Source organism: Amblyraja radiata, unplaced genomic scaffold (assembly GCF_010909765.2).
Source record: "Amblyraja radiata isolate CabotCenter1 unplaced genomic scaffold, sAmbRad1.1.pri S88, whole genome shotgun sequence".
Lineage (NCBI taxonomy): Eukaryota > Metazoa > Chordata > Chondrichthyes > Rajiformes > Rajidae > Amblyraja > Amblyraja radiata.
The window spans coordinates 110,491-126,541 of NW_022630171.1; the positions used below are offsets into that span (position 1 = coordinate 110,491).

General features: G+C 49.8%; 1 protein-coding gene across 1 annotated transcript in view; it reads right to left on the reverse strand.

The window, feature by feature from the left end:
- Positions 1-16,051, reverse strand: part of LOC116969566 (zinc finger protein 34-like) — a 32,853-nt gene that overhangs the window by 1,408 nt on the left and 15,394 nt on the right. The window contains exons 4-6 of the mRNA XM_033016405.1: positions 4,934-5,043; positions 4,586-4,885; positions 4,060-4,276 (exon numbers count right to left, since the gene is read on the reverse strand). Coding sequence (XP_032872296.1) covers positions 4,060-4,276; positions 4,586-4,885; positions 4,934-5,043 — 627 coding nt within the window. The remainder of the gene's footprint in view (positions 1-4,059; positions 4,277-4,585; positions 4,886-4,933; positions 5,044-16,051) is intronic.

The following is a 16,051-nucleotide window of genomic DNA, read 5'->3' on the forward strand; positions in this document are numbered from 1 at the left end:
TAACTCCCTCTTCGAGCCTGCAACGCCATTCAATATGATCATGGCTGATCATCCAACTCAGTATCCTGTACCTGCCTTCTCTCCATACCCCCTGATCCCTTTAGCCACAAGGGCCACATCTAACTCCCTCTTAAATATAGCCAATGAACTGTGTGGCCTCAACTACCTTCTGTGGCAGAGAATTCCACAGATTCACCACTCTCTGTGTGTGAAAAAAGTTTTTCTCATCTCGGTCCTAAAAGACTTCCCTCTTATCCTTAAATTGTGTGTGGCCCCTTGTTCTGGACTTCCCCGACATCGGGAACAATCTTCCTGCATCTAGCCTGTCCAACCCCTTAAGAATTTTGTACGTTTCTATAAGATCCCCCCCTCAATCTTCTAAATTCCAGCGAGTACAAGCCGAGTCTATCCAGTCTTTCTTCATATGAAAGTCCTGACATCCCAGGAATCAGTCTGGTGAACCTTCTCTGTACTCCCTCTATGGCAAGAATGTGTTTCATACCGAATAGTGAAAGCCCTGGAAAGAGTGGACCTGGAGAGGATGTTTTGTTGAGAGGGTCTTGGTGAGACCACACCTGGAGTATTGCGTACAGTTTTGGTCTCCTAATCTGAGGAAAGACATTCTTGCCGTAGAGGGAGTACAGAGAAGGTTCACCAGACTGATTCCTGGGATGTCAGGACTTTCATACGAAGAAAGACTGGATAGACTCAGTTTGTACTCGCTAGAATTTAGAAGATTGAGGGGGGATCTTATAGAAACTTACAAAATTCTTAAGGGGTTGGACAGACTAGATGCAGGAAGATTGTTCCAGATGTTGGGGAAGTTCAGGACAAGGGGTCACAGTTTAAGGATAAGGGGGAAATCTTTTAGGACCGAGATGAGAAAAACATTTTTTTCACACACAGAGAGTGGTGAATCTGTGGAATTCTCTGCCACAGAAGGTAGTTGAGGCCACACAGTTCATTGGCTATATTTAAGAGGGAGTTAGATGTGGCCCTTGTGGCTAAAGGGATCAGGGGGTATGGAGAGAAGGCAGGTACAGGATACTGAGTTGGATGATCAGCCATGATCATATTGAATGGCGAATGGTGCAGGCTCCAAGGGCCAAATGACCTCTACTCCTGCACCTATTGTCTATGTTTTCTATGTTTTCACTAGTGGGAAAGGTCATAGCTTCAGAATTAAAGGACATATCTTTAGGAAGGAGTAGGAATTCCTTTAGTCAGGGTGGTGAATCTGTGGAATTCATTGCCACAGACGTCTGTGGAGGCCACGTCATTCGGTGTTTTTAATGAATGAAAGAATGAATGAATGAATGAATAGGGTTATTGGCCAAGTATGTACACATACTAGGAACTTGCCTTGGTGCTCCACTCACAGGTAACAACACGACACACAATAACAATTAAGAATTACACATAATACACTATTAATAAAACATTACAGTTTGCATAAGTGATGGTCAGGGTGAGGGAATCGAGGACCAGAGGACATGGGTTCGAGGTGAAGAGGAAAAGATTTAATAGGAATCTGAGCGGTAATCTTTCAACACAGAGGGTGGTGGGTGTATGGAACAAGCTGCCAGAGGAGGTAGCTGAGGCTGGGACTATCCCAACTTTTAAGAAAGTGATAGACAGGTTAGAAACATAGAAACATAGAAATTAGGTGCAGGAGTAGGCCATTCGGCCCTACGAGCCTGCACCGCCATTCAATATGATCATGGCTGATCATCCAACTCAGTATCCCGTACCTGCCTTCTCTCCATACCCTCTGATCCCCTTAGCCACAAGGGCCACATCTAACTCCCTCTTAAATATCGCCAATGAACTGGCCTCGACTACCCTCTGTGGCAGAGAGTTCCAGAGATTCACCACTCTCTGTGTGAAAAAAGTTCTTCTCATCTCGGTTTTAAAGGATTTCCCCCTTATCCTTAAGCTGTGACCCCTTGTCCTGGACTTCCCCAACATCGGGAGCAATCTTCCTGCATCTAGCCTGTCCAACCCCTTAAGAATTTTGTAAGTTTCTATAAGATCCCCTCTCAATCTCCTAAATTCTAGAGAGTATAAACCAAGTCTATCCAGTCTTTCTTCATAAGACAGTCCTGACATCCCAGGAATCAGTCTGAGAAACCTTCTCTGTACTCCCTCTATGGCAATAATGTCCTTCCTCAGATTTGGAGACCAAAACTGTACGTAATACTCCAGGTATGGTCTCACCAAGACCATGTACAACTGCAGTAGAACCTCCCTGCTCCTATACTCAAATCCTTTTGCTATGAAAGCTAACATACCATTCGCTTTCTTCACTGCCTGCTGAACCTGCATGCCCACTTTTAATGACTGGTGTACCATGACACCCAGGTCTAGCTGCATCTCCCCTTTTCCTAGTCGGCCACCATTTAGATAATAGTCTGCTTTCCTGTTTTTGCCACCAAGGTTCATGGATAGGACAAGTTTGGAGGGATATGGACCAAACACAGGCAGGTGGGACGAGTGTAGCCAGGACATGTTGATCGGTGTTGGCAAGTTGGGCCGAAGGGCCTGTTTCCACACTCTATCTCTCTGTGACTCTAACACGAAGTGCTGGAGTAACTCAGCGGGTCAGGCAGCATCTGTGGGGAACATGGATAGATGACGTTTCACAGAGTGCTGAAGTAACTCAGCGGGTTAGGCAGCATCTGTGGAGAACATGGATAGGTGACGTTTCACAGAGTGCTGGAGTAACTCAGCGGGTCAGGCAGCATCTGTGGAGAACATGGATAGGTGACGTTTCACAGAGTGCTGGAGTAACTCAGTGGGTCAGGCAGCATCTGTGGAGAACATGGATAGGTGACGTTTCACAGAATGCTGGAGTAACTCAGCGGGTCAGGCAGCATCTGTGGAGAACATGGATAGGTGACGTTTCACAGAGTGCTGGAGTAACTCAGCGGGTCAGGCATCATCTGTGGAGAACATGGATATGTGACGTTTCACAGAGTGCTGGAGTAACTCAGCGGGTCAGGCAGCATCTGTGGGGAACATGGATAGGTGACGTTTCACAGAGTGCTGGAGTAACTCAGCAGGTCAGGCAGCATCTGTGGAGAACATGGATAGGTGACGTTTCACAGAGTGCTGGAGTAACTCAGCGGGTCAGGCAGCATCTGTGGGGAACATGGATAGGTGACATTTCCGTTCGGGACCCTTCTTCAGACTGAAACTATATTAACAGATGAGGGGATGATCGGCAGATGAGTGGAGTGAGTGACAGAGGCAAGGGAAAATAAGGAGATAAAAGGGTGTGAGATAAGGAGAGGGGAATGTATATGTGCAGCTTTAAGGGACATTGGTCGGGTAGCATTTGGAGTATTGCATACAGTTCTGGTCACTCCATTACAGGACTGATGTGGAGGCTTTGGGGAAGGTGCAGAGATGGTTCACCAGAATGGTTTAAAAACAAGGAACTGCAGGTGCTGGTTCACAAAAAAGGACACAAAATGCTGGAGTAACTCAGCGGGACAGGCAGCATCTCTGGACAGAAGGACAGGGTGACGCTCCAGCAGTTAGTCAAGGCGGGTGAAGCCCTTAGGACGGGCAGGGGAAGGGACGCTCACCGCTGTGGGTGAGCCGGTGCTGCCACAGGCTGGACATGCGGGTGAAACCCTTGCCACACTCAGCGCACACAAAGGGTCTCTCTCCGGTGTGTATCCGCCGGTGCTCCCGCAGCTCCCGTGCTCTCTTGAAACGCTTGCCGCAGTGGGAGCTGCCGCTCGCCGGCGTGGGCCCGCCGGTGCTGCCGCAACCCCCGCGAGCTGTCAAACGCCTCACCGCAGTCCGGGCAGTTGTAGGGCTGGCGAGACAGGGCGTGGGAGGCCAGGTGCTCTCCACACACCGGGCTGGGGACGGGACGGTCGCCGGCGTGCACCCGCTGGTGGGACAGCAGGTTGGAGGAGTTGCTGAAGCCCTTGCCGCACTGGGCGCAAGTGAAGGGGCGCTCGCCGGTGTGGGTGCGCTGGTGCACCAGCAGGCTGCTGGAGCAGGTGAAGCCCTTGCCGCAGTCGCCGCAGGTGAAGGGGCGCTCGCCGGTGTGGGCGCGCCTGTGCAGCAGCAGGCTGCTGGAGCGGGTGAAGCCCTTGCCGCAGTCTCCGCAGATGTAGGGCCGCTCCTTGGTGTGCAGGCGCCTGTGAACTGTCAGGTTTGTGGACGACTTGAAGCCTTTGCCGCAGTCGGAGCAGGAGAAGGGCCGCTCGCTGCCGTGCACCTGCTGGTGCCGCCACAGCCCCGACGATCGGGCGAAGCTCTTGCCGCAGGTGGAGCAGACATAGGGCTTCTCGCCCGTGTGAACCCGCCGGTGGGTCTTCAGCTCTTGCGCCCCCTTGAAGTCCTGGCCACAGTCGGAGCAGACAAAGGGCCTCTTGCCAGAGTGCACCCGCTGGTGGGACAGCAGCTGGTTGGAGCATGAGAAGCCCTTGTCACACTGGGCGCAGATGAAGGGGCGCTCGCCGGTGTGGGTGCGCTGGTGCTTCAGTAGGTTGTTGGACTGGGCAAAGCCCTTGCCGCAGTCGCCGCAGGTGTAGGGGCGCTCCCCGGTGTGCACGGGCCGGTGCACCCTCAGGTGCATGGACGACTTGAAGCCTTTGCCGCAATCGGAGCAAGTGAAGGGCCGCTCTCCACTGTGCACCCGCCGGTGCTCCCACAGCCCCGACGACCGGGAAAAACACTTGCCGCAGGTGGGGCAGCCATAGGGCTTCTCGCCCGTGTGCACCCGCCGATGGACCTTCAGGTCCCCCGCACTCTTGAAGTCCTGGCCACAGTCGGAGCAGCCGAAGGGCCTGAGGGAGGGACGCTCGCCGGTGTGCACCCGCTGGTGGTTCAGCAGCTGGGTGGAGCGGGTGTAGCCCTTGCCGCACTGGGCGCAGGTGAAGGGGCGCTCGACGGTGTGGGTGCGCTGGTGCACCAGCAGGTGGTTGGACATGGTGAATCCCTTGCCGCAGTCGCTGCAGGTGTAGGGGCGCTCCCCCGTGTGCAGCCGCCTGTGCACCTTCAGGACGCTGGACGTCTTGAAGCCTTTGCCGCAGTCGGAGCAGGTGAAGGGCCGCTCGCTGCTGTGCACCCGCCGGTGATCCCGCAGCCCCGACAACCAGGTGAAGCTCTTGCCGCAGGTGAGGCAGTCGTGGGGCTTCTCGCCCGTGTGTACCTGCCGGTGGATCTTCAAGTCCTTCGCCGTCTTGTAGCTCTTGCCGCACTCTGAGCAGTCGAAGGGGCGTTCTCCCGTGTGCACCCGCCGGTGGGCCTTCAGGTCCTGCGCCGTCTTGTAGCTCTTGCTGCACTCCGAGCAGCCGAAGGGGCGTTCTCCCGTGTGCACCCGCAGGTGGATTTCCAGCTTGCTCGGGCACCCACAGGCCAAGCCGCACACATCGCACTCATAACGCTTCTCTTTGTTGTGCCCCGTCATGTTCAGCCCCTCGAAGCTCAGCCCGCACACCGAGCAGATGGGGGGGAGGGGGGGGGGGGCTCACCGGCACCCTGGCCACCCTCAATGGCCGCTCAAGTCCCCGTTTCTCTGTCCACAGCAATGGCTCCTAAAACCTGCAGGAGGGGAACACAGAGGGTCAACTGTTATAGCTTAGACTCAAATTCTGGAAGAACGCTCCTATACCAACAATAAAAATGTGGATTTCAAACATGTTCGAAACATTACACCTGGAAGATATGAGACTCCTCCTCGCAGGCAAAGCAGACCACTTCCAAAAGACGTGGTTTGCATTTATGCACTTACTACAAGCATAAGGTGTAACAGTAATCTAAAAAATAAATGGTGCCAGGATCTGGTAACGGGGGATGAAAAATATGAAGTTGGTATATCCCTTTTTGGAGCAATGTTACAAAACTTTGAGATTTAAAAAATCAAGTCTGCAATTTATCCCATCAGATAAAGCATAAAAAGAAGTTTAATTTGACACCTAATTCACTTTCATATCCCAAGTATTAAAAAAGTTATGGCCATTTTCATACTCGGAAATGAGCATCTTGTTCCCTATTGATTTTCTATGGACATAACAAAAAAGCTGTGATCGTGGACAGTCAAAAGCCCAAAACTTTCTTAAAACTTAAGAGAACTGAATGAAATTTTCAGTTATCATAGATTGAACCATTCTGAAACAAATATAAAATAATCTTACTTGGATGACCTGAAATTAAAGCATATAGAAACATAGAAACATAGAAACATAGAAATTAGGTGCAGGAATAGAGGCCATTCGGCCCTTCGAGCCTGCACCGCCATTCAATATGATCATGGCTGATCATCCAACTCAGTATCCTGTACCTGCCTTCTCTCCATACCCTCTGAGCCCCTTAGCCACAAGGGCCACATCTAACTCCCTCTTAAATATAGCCAATGAACTGGCCTCGACTACCCTCTGTGGCAGAGAGTTCCAGAGATTCACCACTCTCTGTGTGAAAAAAGTTCTTCTCATCTCGGTTTTAAAGGATTTCCCCCTTATCCTTAAGCTGTGACCCCTTGTCCTGGACTTCCCCAACATCGGGAGCAATCTTCCTGCATCTAGCCTGTCCAACCCCTTAAGAATTTTGTAAGTTTCTATAAGATCCCCTCTCAATCTCCTAAATTCTAGAGAGTATAAACCAAGTCTATCCAGTCTTTCTTCATAAGACAGTCCTGACATCCCAGGAATCAGTCTGGTGAACCTTCTCTGCACTCCCTCTATAACTCTATAACTATAACTATAATTAGTTAGTTACCCAATTGTAGCTAATTACAAAATTCAATTACTAGATCTAAACATCTATCCATTTCTTAATAAATGATTAACATTTTTAAATAGCCTAAGTGTCCAAATGATATTCACAAATAATTCACAATCAAACATGATTTTTAAATCTCATTTACATTAATTTATAGGCCAAATGGAAGGAATTTTGTGTTCAATTGCTGTAAATTAAAGTCCATTTAAATCAGCTTTCGAGTGGAATCCTGTGAACGCGCTGGTTTAGAACGTTCACATTGCGGTGGATTTGTGCCCTCAAATGCCCAGAAAAATACTGCGGGATATAATGGGCCCAAAATTAGCTGCTCGCAATATTAAACTTTGTATAAAGGGATCTTAAGAAGCCCTTTTTAATGTAAAAATAAACAGCCTACCTTCCGTTGTCCCCTGTATGAGATCTGGCCCGTTGACGGCGGTCGGGGTAACAATTAGATAAATCCCCTAAAAGTAATAATAGCTCAAGCGACGGAATCTTCCAGCGATTTTTCGTTAATAATTAACTAGGCTGAACATCCTCGATTTGAACAGCCTAGGGAAAATCGTGTTTTAAACCCGCCCCCCTCTAAACGGCGCCATAATCGCGCACACGGGCTGGGACAGATTTTCAGCGACGTTTCAGGTACGTTTTACAACATACCTACTTTTTACGTAGTTTTTTATAATGGAGCAATTGTTTCACTTTCTTTCTCTCTTTTCTAGGGTCTATTTCTTAACTTTCTTCTCTAACTCTTTTTCTAATGGGCTTTTATTTTTCCCAACACTTTCCTGCACTAACACGACTCTTTCTCACTGTCCTTACTTCCTTTCTTTCTATCTTTCTTAAAGCTCAAAAAATGAAGGGGTGGAACAAACATAATAAGATATATGTGGTGTGTATTACTGTAACTTATTGTACTTCTAATAAATAAATAGAAACTTTCCACTTCAAGCTGGCAAACAGGACATTACTAACATGTGAGCATTACTTGTGCTTGAAGGGGGGGAGAGGGCAGGAGGTGTGCGAGGGGAGAGGGGGGAGTGAGGGGGGGGGGGGGGAAATGAAGGTGTGAGGGAGGTGGGAAGGAGAGAAAGGAGGCGGGTCTCCTAATCTGAGGAAAGACATTCTTGCCGTAGAGGATTTGAGTATAGGAGCAGGGAGGTTCTACTGCAGTTGTACAGGGTCTTGGTGAGACCACACCTGGAGTATTGCGTACAGTTTTGGTCTCCTAATCTGAAGAAAGACATTCTTGCCATAGAGGGAGTACAGAGAAGGTTCACCAGACTGATCCCTGGGATGGCAGGACTTTCATATGAAGAAAGACCGGATAGACTCGGCTTGTACTCGCTAGAATTCAGAGGATTGAGGGGGGGATCTTATAGAAACGTACAAAATTCTTAAGGGGTTGGACAGGCTAAGATGCAGGAAGATTGTTCCCGATGTTGGGGAAGTCCAGAACAAGGGGCCACACACACAGTTTAAGGATAAGGGGGAAATCTTTTAGGACCGAGATGAGAAAAACATTTTTTTTCTACACAGAGAGTGGTGAATCTGTGGAATTCTCTGCCACAGAAGGTAGTTGAGGCCATACAGTTCATTGGCTATATTTAAGAGGGAGTTAGATGTGGCCTTTGTGGCTAAAGGGATCAGGGGGTATGGAGAGAAGGCAGGTACAGGATACTGAGTTGGATGATCAGCCATGATCATATTGAATGGCGGTGCAGGCTCGAAGGGCCGAATGGCCTCTACTCCTGCACCTATTGTCTATGTTTCTATGAAGGAGAGAGATGGTGAGGAGGCAAGTGGGGAAGGGTGATGAGGACGGTGGAGGGGAGGGGAGGGGGAGCAGGGAGTGCAGGGGAGAAGTGGGGGCTCGACACCGACCTTGGCGACGGCGCCCTGATGTCACCCCGTATCCGAGGGGGACCGCCGTTGGTTGGCGCTGAGTCACCTGGGGGGGGCGACATGCTTCATGGTAAGAAGGTCACAGATTCAGTGGGTCGGGCAGCGCCTATGGGGAACGTGGATAGGTGCACAGTGGCCTCCCGCCGCCAGGGGGCGCTACAGTGGGGAGGACCAGAGGCGCTGCACCGCGGTCTACAACTGAGAGGGGGCACAACAGTGGGAGGAACAGAGAAAATGCACCGCGCCCTTCAACAGACAGGGGGCGCTACAGTGGGAGGACCAGTTGCACCGCGCCCTTCAACGGACAGGGAGCGCTACAGTCGGAGGACCAGATGCACTGCAGTCTACAACAGACAGGGGGCGCTACAGTCAAATGATTAGATGCACTGCGGTCCTCAATAGACAGGGGGCGCTACAGTGGGAGGACCCGAGCCGCTGCACTGCGGTCTTCAACAGACCGGGGGCGCTACAGTCGGAGGACCAGAGGGCTATGCACCGCGGTCCTTCAACAGACAGGGGGCGCTGCTGTGGGAGGACCAGAGACAATGCACCGCAGTCTTCAATAGACAGGGGGCACTACAGTGGGAGGACCAGTTGCACCGCGCCCTTCAACAGACAGGGGGCGCTACAGTGGGAGGACCAGATGCACCGCGCCCTTCAACGGACAGGGGGCGCTACAGCCGGAGGATTAGATACAATGCGGTCCTCAATAGACAGGGGGCGCTACAGTCGGAGGACCAGATGCACTGCGGTCTACAACAGACAGGGGGCACTACAGTCGGAGGATTAGAAGCAATGCGGTCCTCAATAGATAGCGGGCGCTGCAGTGGGAGGACCAGTTGCACCGCGCCCTTCAATAGATAGGGGGCGCTACAGTGGGAGGAACAGAGGGCGATGCACCGCGGTCTACAACAGAGAGGGGGCGCATCAGTGGGAGGACCAGATGCACCGCGGTCTACAACAGACAGGGGGCGCTACAGTTGGAGGACCAGTTGCACCGCGGTCTACAACAGACAGGGGGCGCTACAGTGGGAGGACCAGTTGCACCGCGGTCTACAACAGACAGGGGGCGCTAGAAGCGAAGGATTAGATGCAGAGCGGTCCTCAATAGATAGGGGGCGCTACAGTCGGAGGACCAGATGCACCGTGGTCTACAACAGACAGGGGGCGCTACGATGGGAGGACCAGTTGCACCGCGGTCTACAACAGACAGGGGGCGCTGCAGTCGGAGGACCAAGGTGGCGATGTAGTGGGAGGACCAGGGGGCGCTACAGTGGGAGGACCAGGGGGCGCTACAGTGGGAGGACCAGGGGGCGCTGCAGTGGGAGGACCAAGGGGCGCTACAGTGGGAGGACCAGGGGGCGCTGCAGTGGGAGGACCAAGGGGCGCTACAGTGGGAGGACCAGGGGGCGCTGCAGTGGGAGGACCAAGGGGCGCTACAGTGGGAGGACCAGGGGGCGCTACACTGGGAGGACTCAAGGAGGGGGGCGGTGCCTGGTTGCTTTGTGACGTCAGGGCCGGTGTGTGTGTGAGGGGGTGATGACGCGGCGGGGAGGGGGGTGATGACGCGGGGGAGGGGGTGATGACGCGGGGGGGAGGGGGTGATGACGCGGGGGGGGGCTGATGACGCGGGGGGGGTGATGACGCGGCGGGGAGGGGGGTGATGACGCGGGGGGAGGGGGTGATGACGCGGGGAGGAGGGGGTGGTGATGACGCGGGGGGGGTGGTTGATGACGCGGGGGGGGGGGTGATGGACGCGGGGGGGGGTGGTGATGACGCGGGGGGGGTGATGACGCGTGGGGGGTGGGGATGACGCGGGGGGGGGGTGATGACGCGGGGCCGTGTGTTTCCCACCTGTGAGCTCCTGTCGCTGAGCGGCCTCGACCCGGCCCGCACCGGCCCCGACGTCACAAAGCGCAACCCAGGCACCGCCCCCCTCCTCGGGTCCGACCCAATCCGGGAGCCGCGACACAAAAGCTGTGATCGAGGACAGTCAAAAGCCCATAACCTTCTTAAAAAGCAAGAGAACACTTAGGCTATTTAAAAATGTTTTTCCTAGAGATGGATAGATGTTTAGATCTAGTAATTGAATTTGGAAATTAGCTACTAATTGGGTATGCTTTAATTTCAGGTCATCCAAGTAAGATTGTTTAATATTTGTTTCAGAATGCTTCAATTTATAATAACTGAAAATGTCTTTCAGTTCTCTTGCTTTTTAATAAAGTTATGGGCTTTTGACTGTCCTCGATCACAGCTTTTGTGTTAAGTCAATGGAAAAGCAATTGGGAACAAGATGCTATTTTCCGAAGTATGAAAATGGCCATAACTTTTTTAATACTGAAGATATGAAAGTGAATTAAGTGTCAAATTAAACTTCTTTTTATGCTTTATCTGATGGGATAACTTGCAGACTTGATTTTTTAAATCTCAACATTTTGTAACATTTGCTACCTAGTGAGACCACACCTGGAGTATTGTGTGCAGTAGTGGCACAGGCCTCAATATTGACATTCCCCCTGTGAGATTCAAAAATCACAAATGCTCTTGAGACAAATTCAGACAAAGAAGTGTTTTTATTAATTTCATATTCTGCAGAATAGGTGCCTCTCCACTGATGTCCCCTAGAGGCACACCGAGGATCGGGATGTCTTCTATCTTTATACATTTCTTTTCATTATTATCACATTCTCATCTCTCCCCATTGAGCTTCTTCCAATCATAACATAAAGCCCAGATTCCCACGAGAACGTCGTGGAACGCCCACCCAACGTCAAAGGCACCTCCCCTATCATGCATCGCATGTGCATTTAAATTAGGCATCTTGTCATAGTGGGTGTGAGTACATTTTCATGGCATCTCATCAAGCAAGAGCAGTACAGAGTAGTTCATGCCCCTTCCCCCAGTTCCCGTTATGTTCTTGTCTGACTGTGGTTATCTTCTGACTCTCATCCTTGAAATGTCACCATCTGTACTTGCTGCTATTATCTAGAATTTCTCTCTGTTCTTTATATTGTTACTTTCTATTCTACCAGCAGTCTGGCTTCTGCTGACATCTTATTTCTTTCTAAGTTATATTTCTATCCCTAGTCTAAATCAACCATGTCTGTTAACTCTTTCCTCACAATCCATTCTTTTCTTTTTGCTACGCACCCTTGATTTATACTATCTCCTCCTTTTCTAATGCTAGCAGAAGATTCTTTACCTCCCTATCCTCCTCTCGTTGGTCATACTGTGTTCTGAAGGCCATTATGGTGGCAGCACTGTTCTTCGTCAGGGCTGTTTCTATCAATCGCTGAGCCAATCCCCGTACGCAGGGAATGATACAACATCCGAACAAACACAATAACCCTGCCATGACTATTACTGATGTTAGGGCAGATGTAAAGATGTGCTTCCATTTCCCAAACCAGGAGTCTAGAAACCCGGTCCAGGAGGTGTCTACTCCAGAGTTCTCAGCCAATTCGATAGACAGAGAGGTGAGACCTGCTAGGGCTCTTGATACTGACCCATCCGGAGCAGTGTTGTTGGGGATGTATGTGCAACATTGTTCGCCAAACATTACACACACCCCTCCCTTCTCAGCCAGTAGCATGTCCAAGGCCATGCGATTTTGCCAGGCCATTTGGCTGGTAGCTGTCAGTTGTTCCGCTAATCCTTCAACTGCATCTCGAGTGTAATTTATAAAGCGTTGTTGATTGTAGTATAAGTAGTTGATCCAGTCCACATTTTTATTAATTGCGGACCACCAGAAGAGTATGGACTCAAAGCCCGCAGCTATCTGATTTCTGGCTTTAAATTCATCGGGTACCCCTCTTGGCACCCCTATCGCATCTATATAGATGTGTGTGTCGAATGATCCTCTCACCTTTCTCTTTTGTCGTCGGCTTCCTTTATCGAGTTCTACAGCATGTTCTACTGCTATGGTGAACGGCATCATCAGTTGTATGAGGGTACAGGTTCCCGTCCATGACCCTGGTAACCGGGGCCACAGGGTATTCTCCCCGCACCACCACCAGACATCGGCTCTACTGACTATCTGCTTTTTCAGCCAGGAGCTATTGAACAGTGGCCCCTGTTCCTCAGCCGTTATATTATACGTCTTATTGGAGTTGAGCACCTCCCCATGTCCTGTCCCTCTGGGTTATTTCTTGTACAGCACTCAAACCCCTCCTCCCCAAAAGGAATGGTAAATGGAGGAGGTCGAGGGTCTTCCCTTCGGCCCTTCGTATTGTTGTTGCTGGCCGGAAATAGGTAATGATAACTCTGGCATATCACATTCTTTGGTAAGAGGGGATTCGTGAATAGCTGTAGTATACATGTCATAGCCCTAGGTGTTCTATCCCAATTCAGGGGAAATGGTACTGGGACCAGCTGAGGCCTAGCTCCAGCGCAGGCGTAACAATTGGTTCGTTGCATACTTCTGGCTGTGTACATCATCCAGGCAAGCCAGGTGTTGGCTCCTTTTCCCCCTGTTGGTATTCCTTTCTTATATAACTGCCTTAATCCTGTTTCTCCTGCTACTATCATTATCTTCAGATCCTTAGACTCATTTTCCCTGGTGACATTGCTGACTACTGGTGGTGCTGGTGTTGCCCCGGGATCCCTATTCTGACTGTCATCTATCTTGAACACCTCTCCCCTATCCTCGTATATTACCATCTTCCCATCTCACTTTACTTCTATCTCAAACTTCAGACATGCGTCCTTCCCTGTTTTATCTGCACATATCCAATACCCTACCACTTTCCTGTATTTGGACACTCTGTATGCTCACATATACGCGTCCTGGCAATTTCTCGTTCGGGTTTTGATATACTCTCCACCTATCAGTTTGATAGGTGGTCCGATGCCACCCATATTTTGATGAAGTAAACACCGCGTGCCAATCTTTACAGGGATGGGTGCATACATACATTCTATAGCCGCACCACCATTTTCCTTTACATACATTAAATGGGATGGTGGTGGACCTTCTATTCTGTGGTATTGTGATTTTTATGCATGTTACATTACTTACAAGTTGGGTAACCACCCAACACACGACCCACCAACACGAAATCTTCATTTTTCCTGCGGGTTCTTGGTAAATATTAAAGTCAATGGTTCTTCTCCTTTGCGCACAGTCCACGGGCTGATATCGTCTGGTGGGGCCTCCACAGGACCCTTAACTCGACTTGCGTGTGTCCACCCTTTCTCTTTTGTTCGTACTGCTGTCTCCGTGATTAGTAACACCAGGTAGGGTCCAGTCCACTTAGGTTGCAGCTTTTCTTCTTTCCACGTTTTTATTAATACCCAGTCTCCAGCCTTGACTGAGTGAATCGGAAAGTCCAGTGGTGGGCTCTGGGCCAGCAATCCTTTAATTTTTAGTTCTGCAAGAGATTGGGACACTGCCAGTAAATAGTTCCTCAGGAACACATCGTTCCCTTGTATTGTTGGGACTCCTTCTATCTTCCCTAAGTATGGGAGCCCGAATAACATTTCATATGGTGATATCCCTATGTCTTTTCGAGGTGCCGTTCGGATTCTCAACAGGGCTATCGGAAGGCACTTAGTCCAGGGGAGTCTCGTTTCCTCTATCAACTTGGTGATTTGGGTCTTTAAGGTGCCATTCATTCTTTCCACCTTTCCTGAGCTCTGGGGATGCCATGGTGTATGCAATTTCCATTCTATTCCCAGTGCTTCACATATCATTTCATGTGTTTTGGAGGCAAAATGGGTCCCTCTATCTGAGTCTATTGTTTCCACAATCCCATATCTGGGTATAATTTGTTCTAATAATATCTTGGCTACCGCCTGTGAGGTGGCAGTTGCCGTGGGGAATGCCTCTACCCATCTGGTGAAATGGTCCACTACCACTAACAGGTACTTCCATGTTCGTACCCGGGGCAGCTCGGTAAAATCTATCTGTATTCTTTGGAAGGGCCTAACTGCTAATGGTTGTCCTCCTCCTGGGACTGCTCTCATGATTTTCTTATTAATTCGCTGACATATTACACAGCCCCTTATGACTTGTTTGGCCATGGTAAATATCCCACAGCAAGCGTAGGTTCTGAGGAGGGTGTCACAGAGGGCTTGTGTTCCCCAATGGCTTTGTCCATGTAATCTCCCTAATAACTCCCTCATTATTTCTTTGTTCAATAGCTGCTTTCCATTTGGTGTCCACCATTTCCCATTTGAAGTACGCTGAGCCCCCATTTCTTTCATGTTTTCCTGTTCTTTCTCACTAAAGATAGGTATCTTTTCCTCTGGTTCCCTTAAAGGTATTAGTGACTTCATTTCTACCATCTGTTCTGTGGCTGCTCTTTTTGCAACCCCATCCACTGCCCTATTTCCTCTGGCCTCCAGGGTGTTACCCTTCTGATGCCCTGCCACATATGCTATGGCTATTCGTTCTGGGTTTTGCAAGGCTTCCAGTGTCTGTCCTACCAATTGCTCATGCGCTAATTCTTTACCTCGAGTTGTTATCATTCCTCGCTCTTTCCAGATCTTCCCAAAGGTGTGTACTACTCCAAAAGCGCATTTTGAATCGGTATATACTGTTCCTTCCTTCCCCTCCAATAATTCTAAAGCTCTCATTAATGCATATAATTCACAAGATTGAGCTGACCAACTACCAGGCAGCCTGCCGCTTTCAATTTCCTCCATCGTTTCCCCGTTCACTATACCGTACCCACTATGTCTTTTTCCATCTATGCACCTGGAGGATCCATCTATAAACCACCGGCTGCCCTCAGCCAGAGGTTGCTCTTCTAAGTCTTCTCTACTTTTTGTCTGTAAATCTATTATTTCACTACAGCAGTGTACTGGGCCCTCTTCCTTGTCACCCTGTTTCTCCTGCTGGATACAGGAATTGGGACTGGGTTAAGGTTCTTATCCGTAATTATCATCAAATCGTCTTTTTCCATCAGGATGGCCTCATACTTTAAAAGTCTAGAGTCTGTTAACCATCTGTTGGATTTCTGAGTGAGTATGGTTCTTACTGTGTGTGGTGTAGAAACAACCAGAGTGCCTCCAAAGGTTAATTTCCTACTCTCTTCCACCAATATTGCGGTAGCTGCTACTGCTTGTATGCATCCCGGCCATCCCCTGGAGACTGGATCTAATATTTTCGAGAGGAAGGCCACTGGCTGTCGATTTCCCCCTCTTTCCTGGGTGAGTACCCCTAGTGCCACCCCCTTGTCTGAATTTACAAACAGGTGGAAAGGTCGTTCTACTGAGGGCAGAGCCAACACGGGAGCAGTAATCAAACTGTTCTTTAATTTCCCAAATTCCAACTCCTGTTCTGGGGTCCACTGAACTTTGTCTTTTTCTTCTCCCAATTTATCATACAGGAATTTCACTTGTCTGGAGTAATCATCTATCCACAGTCGACAGTATCCTATCAATCCCAGGAATTTTCGGATCT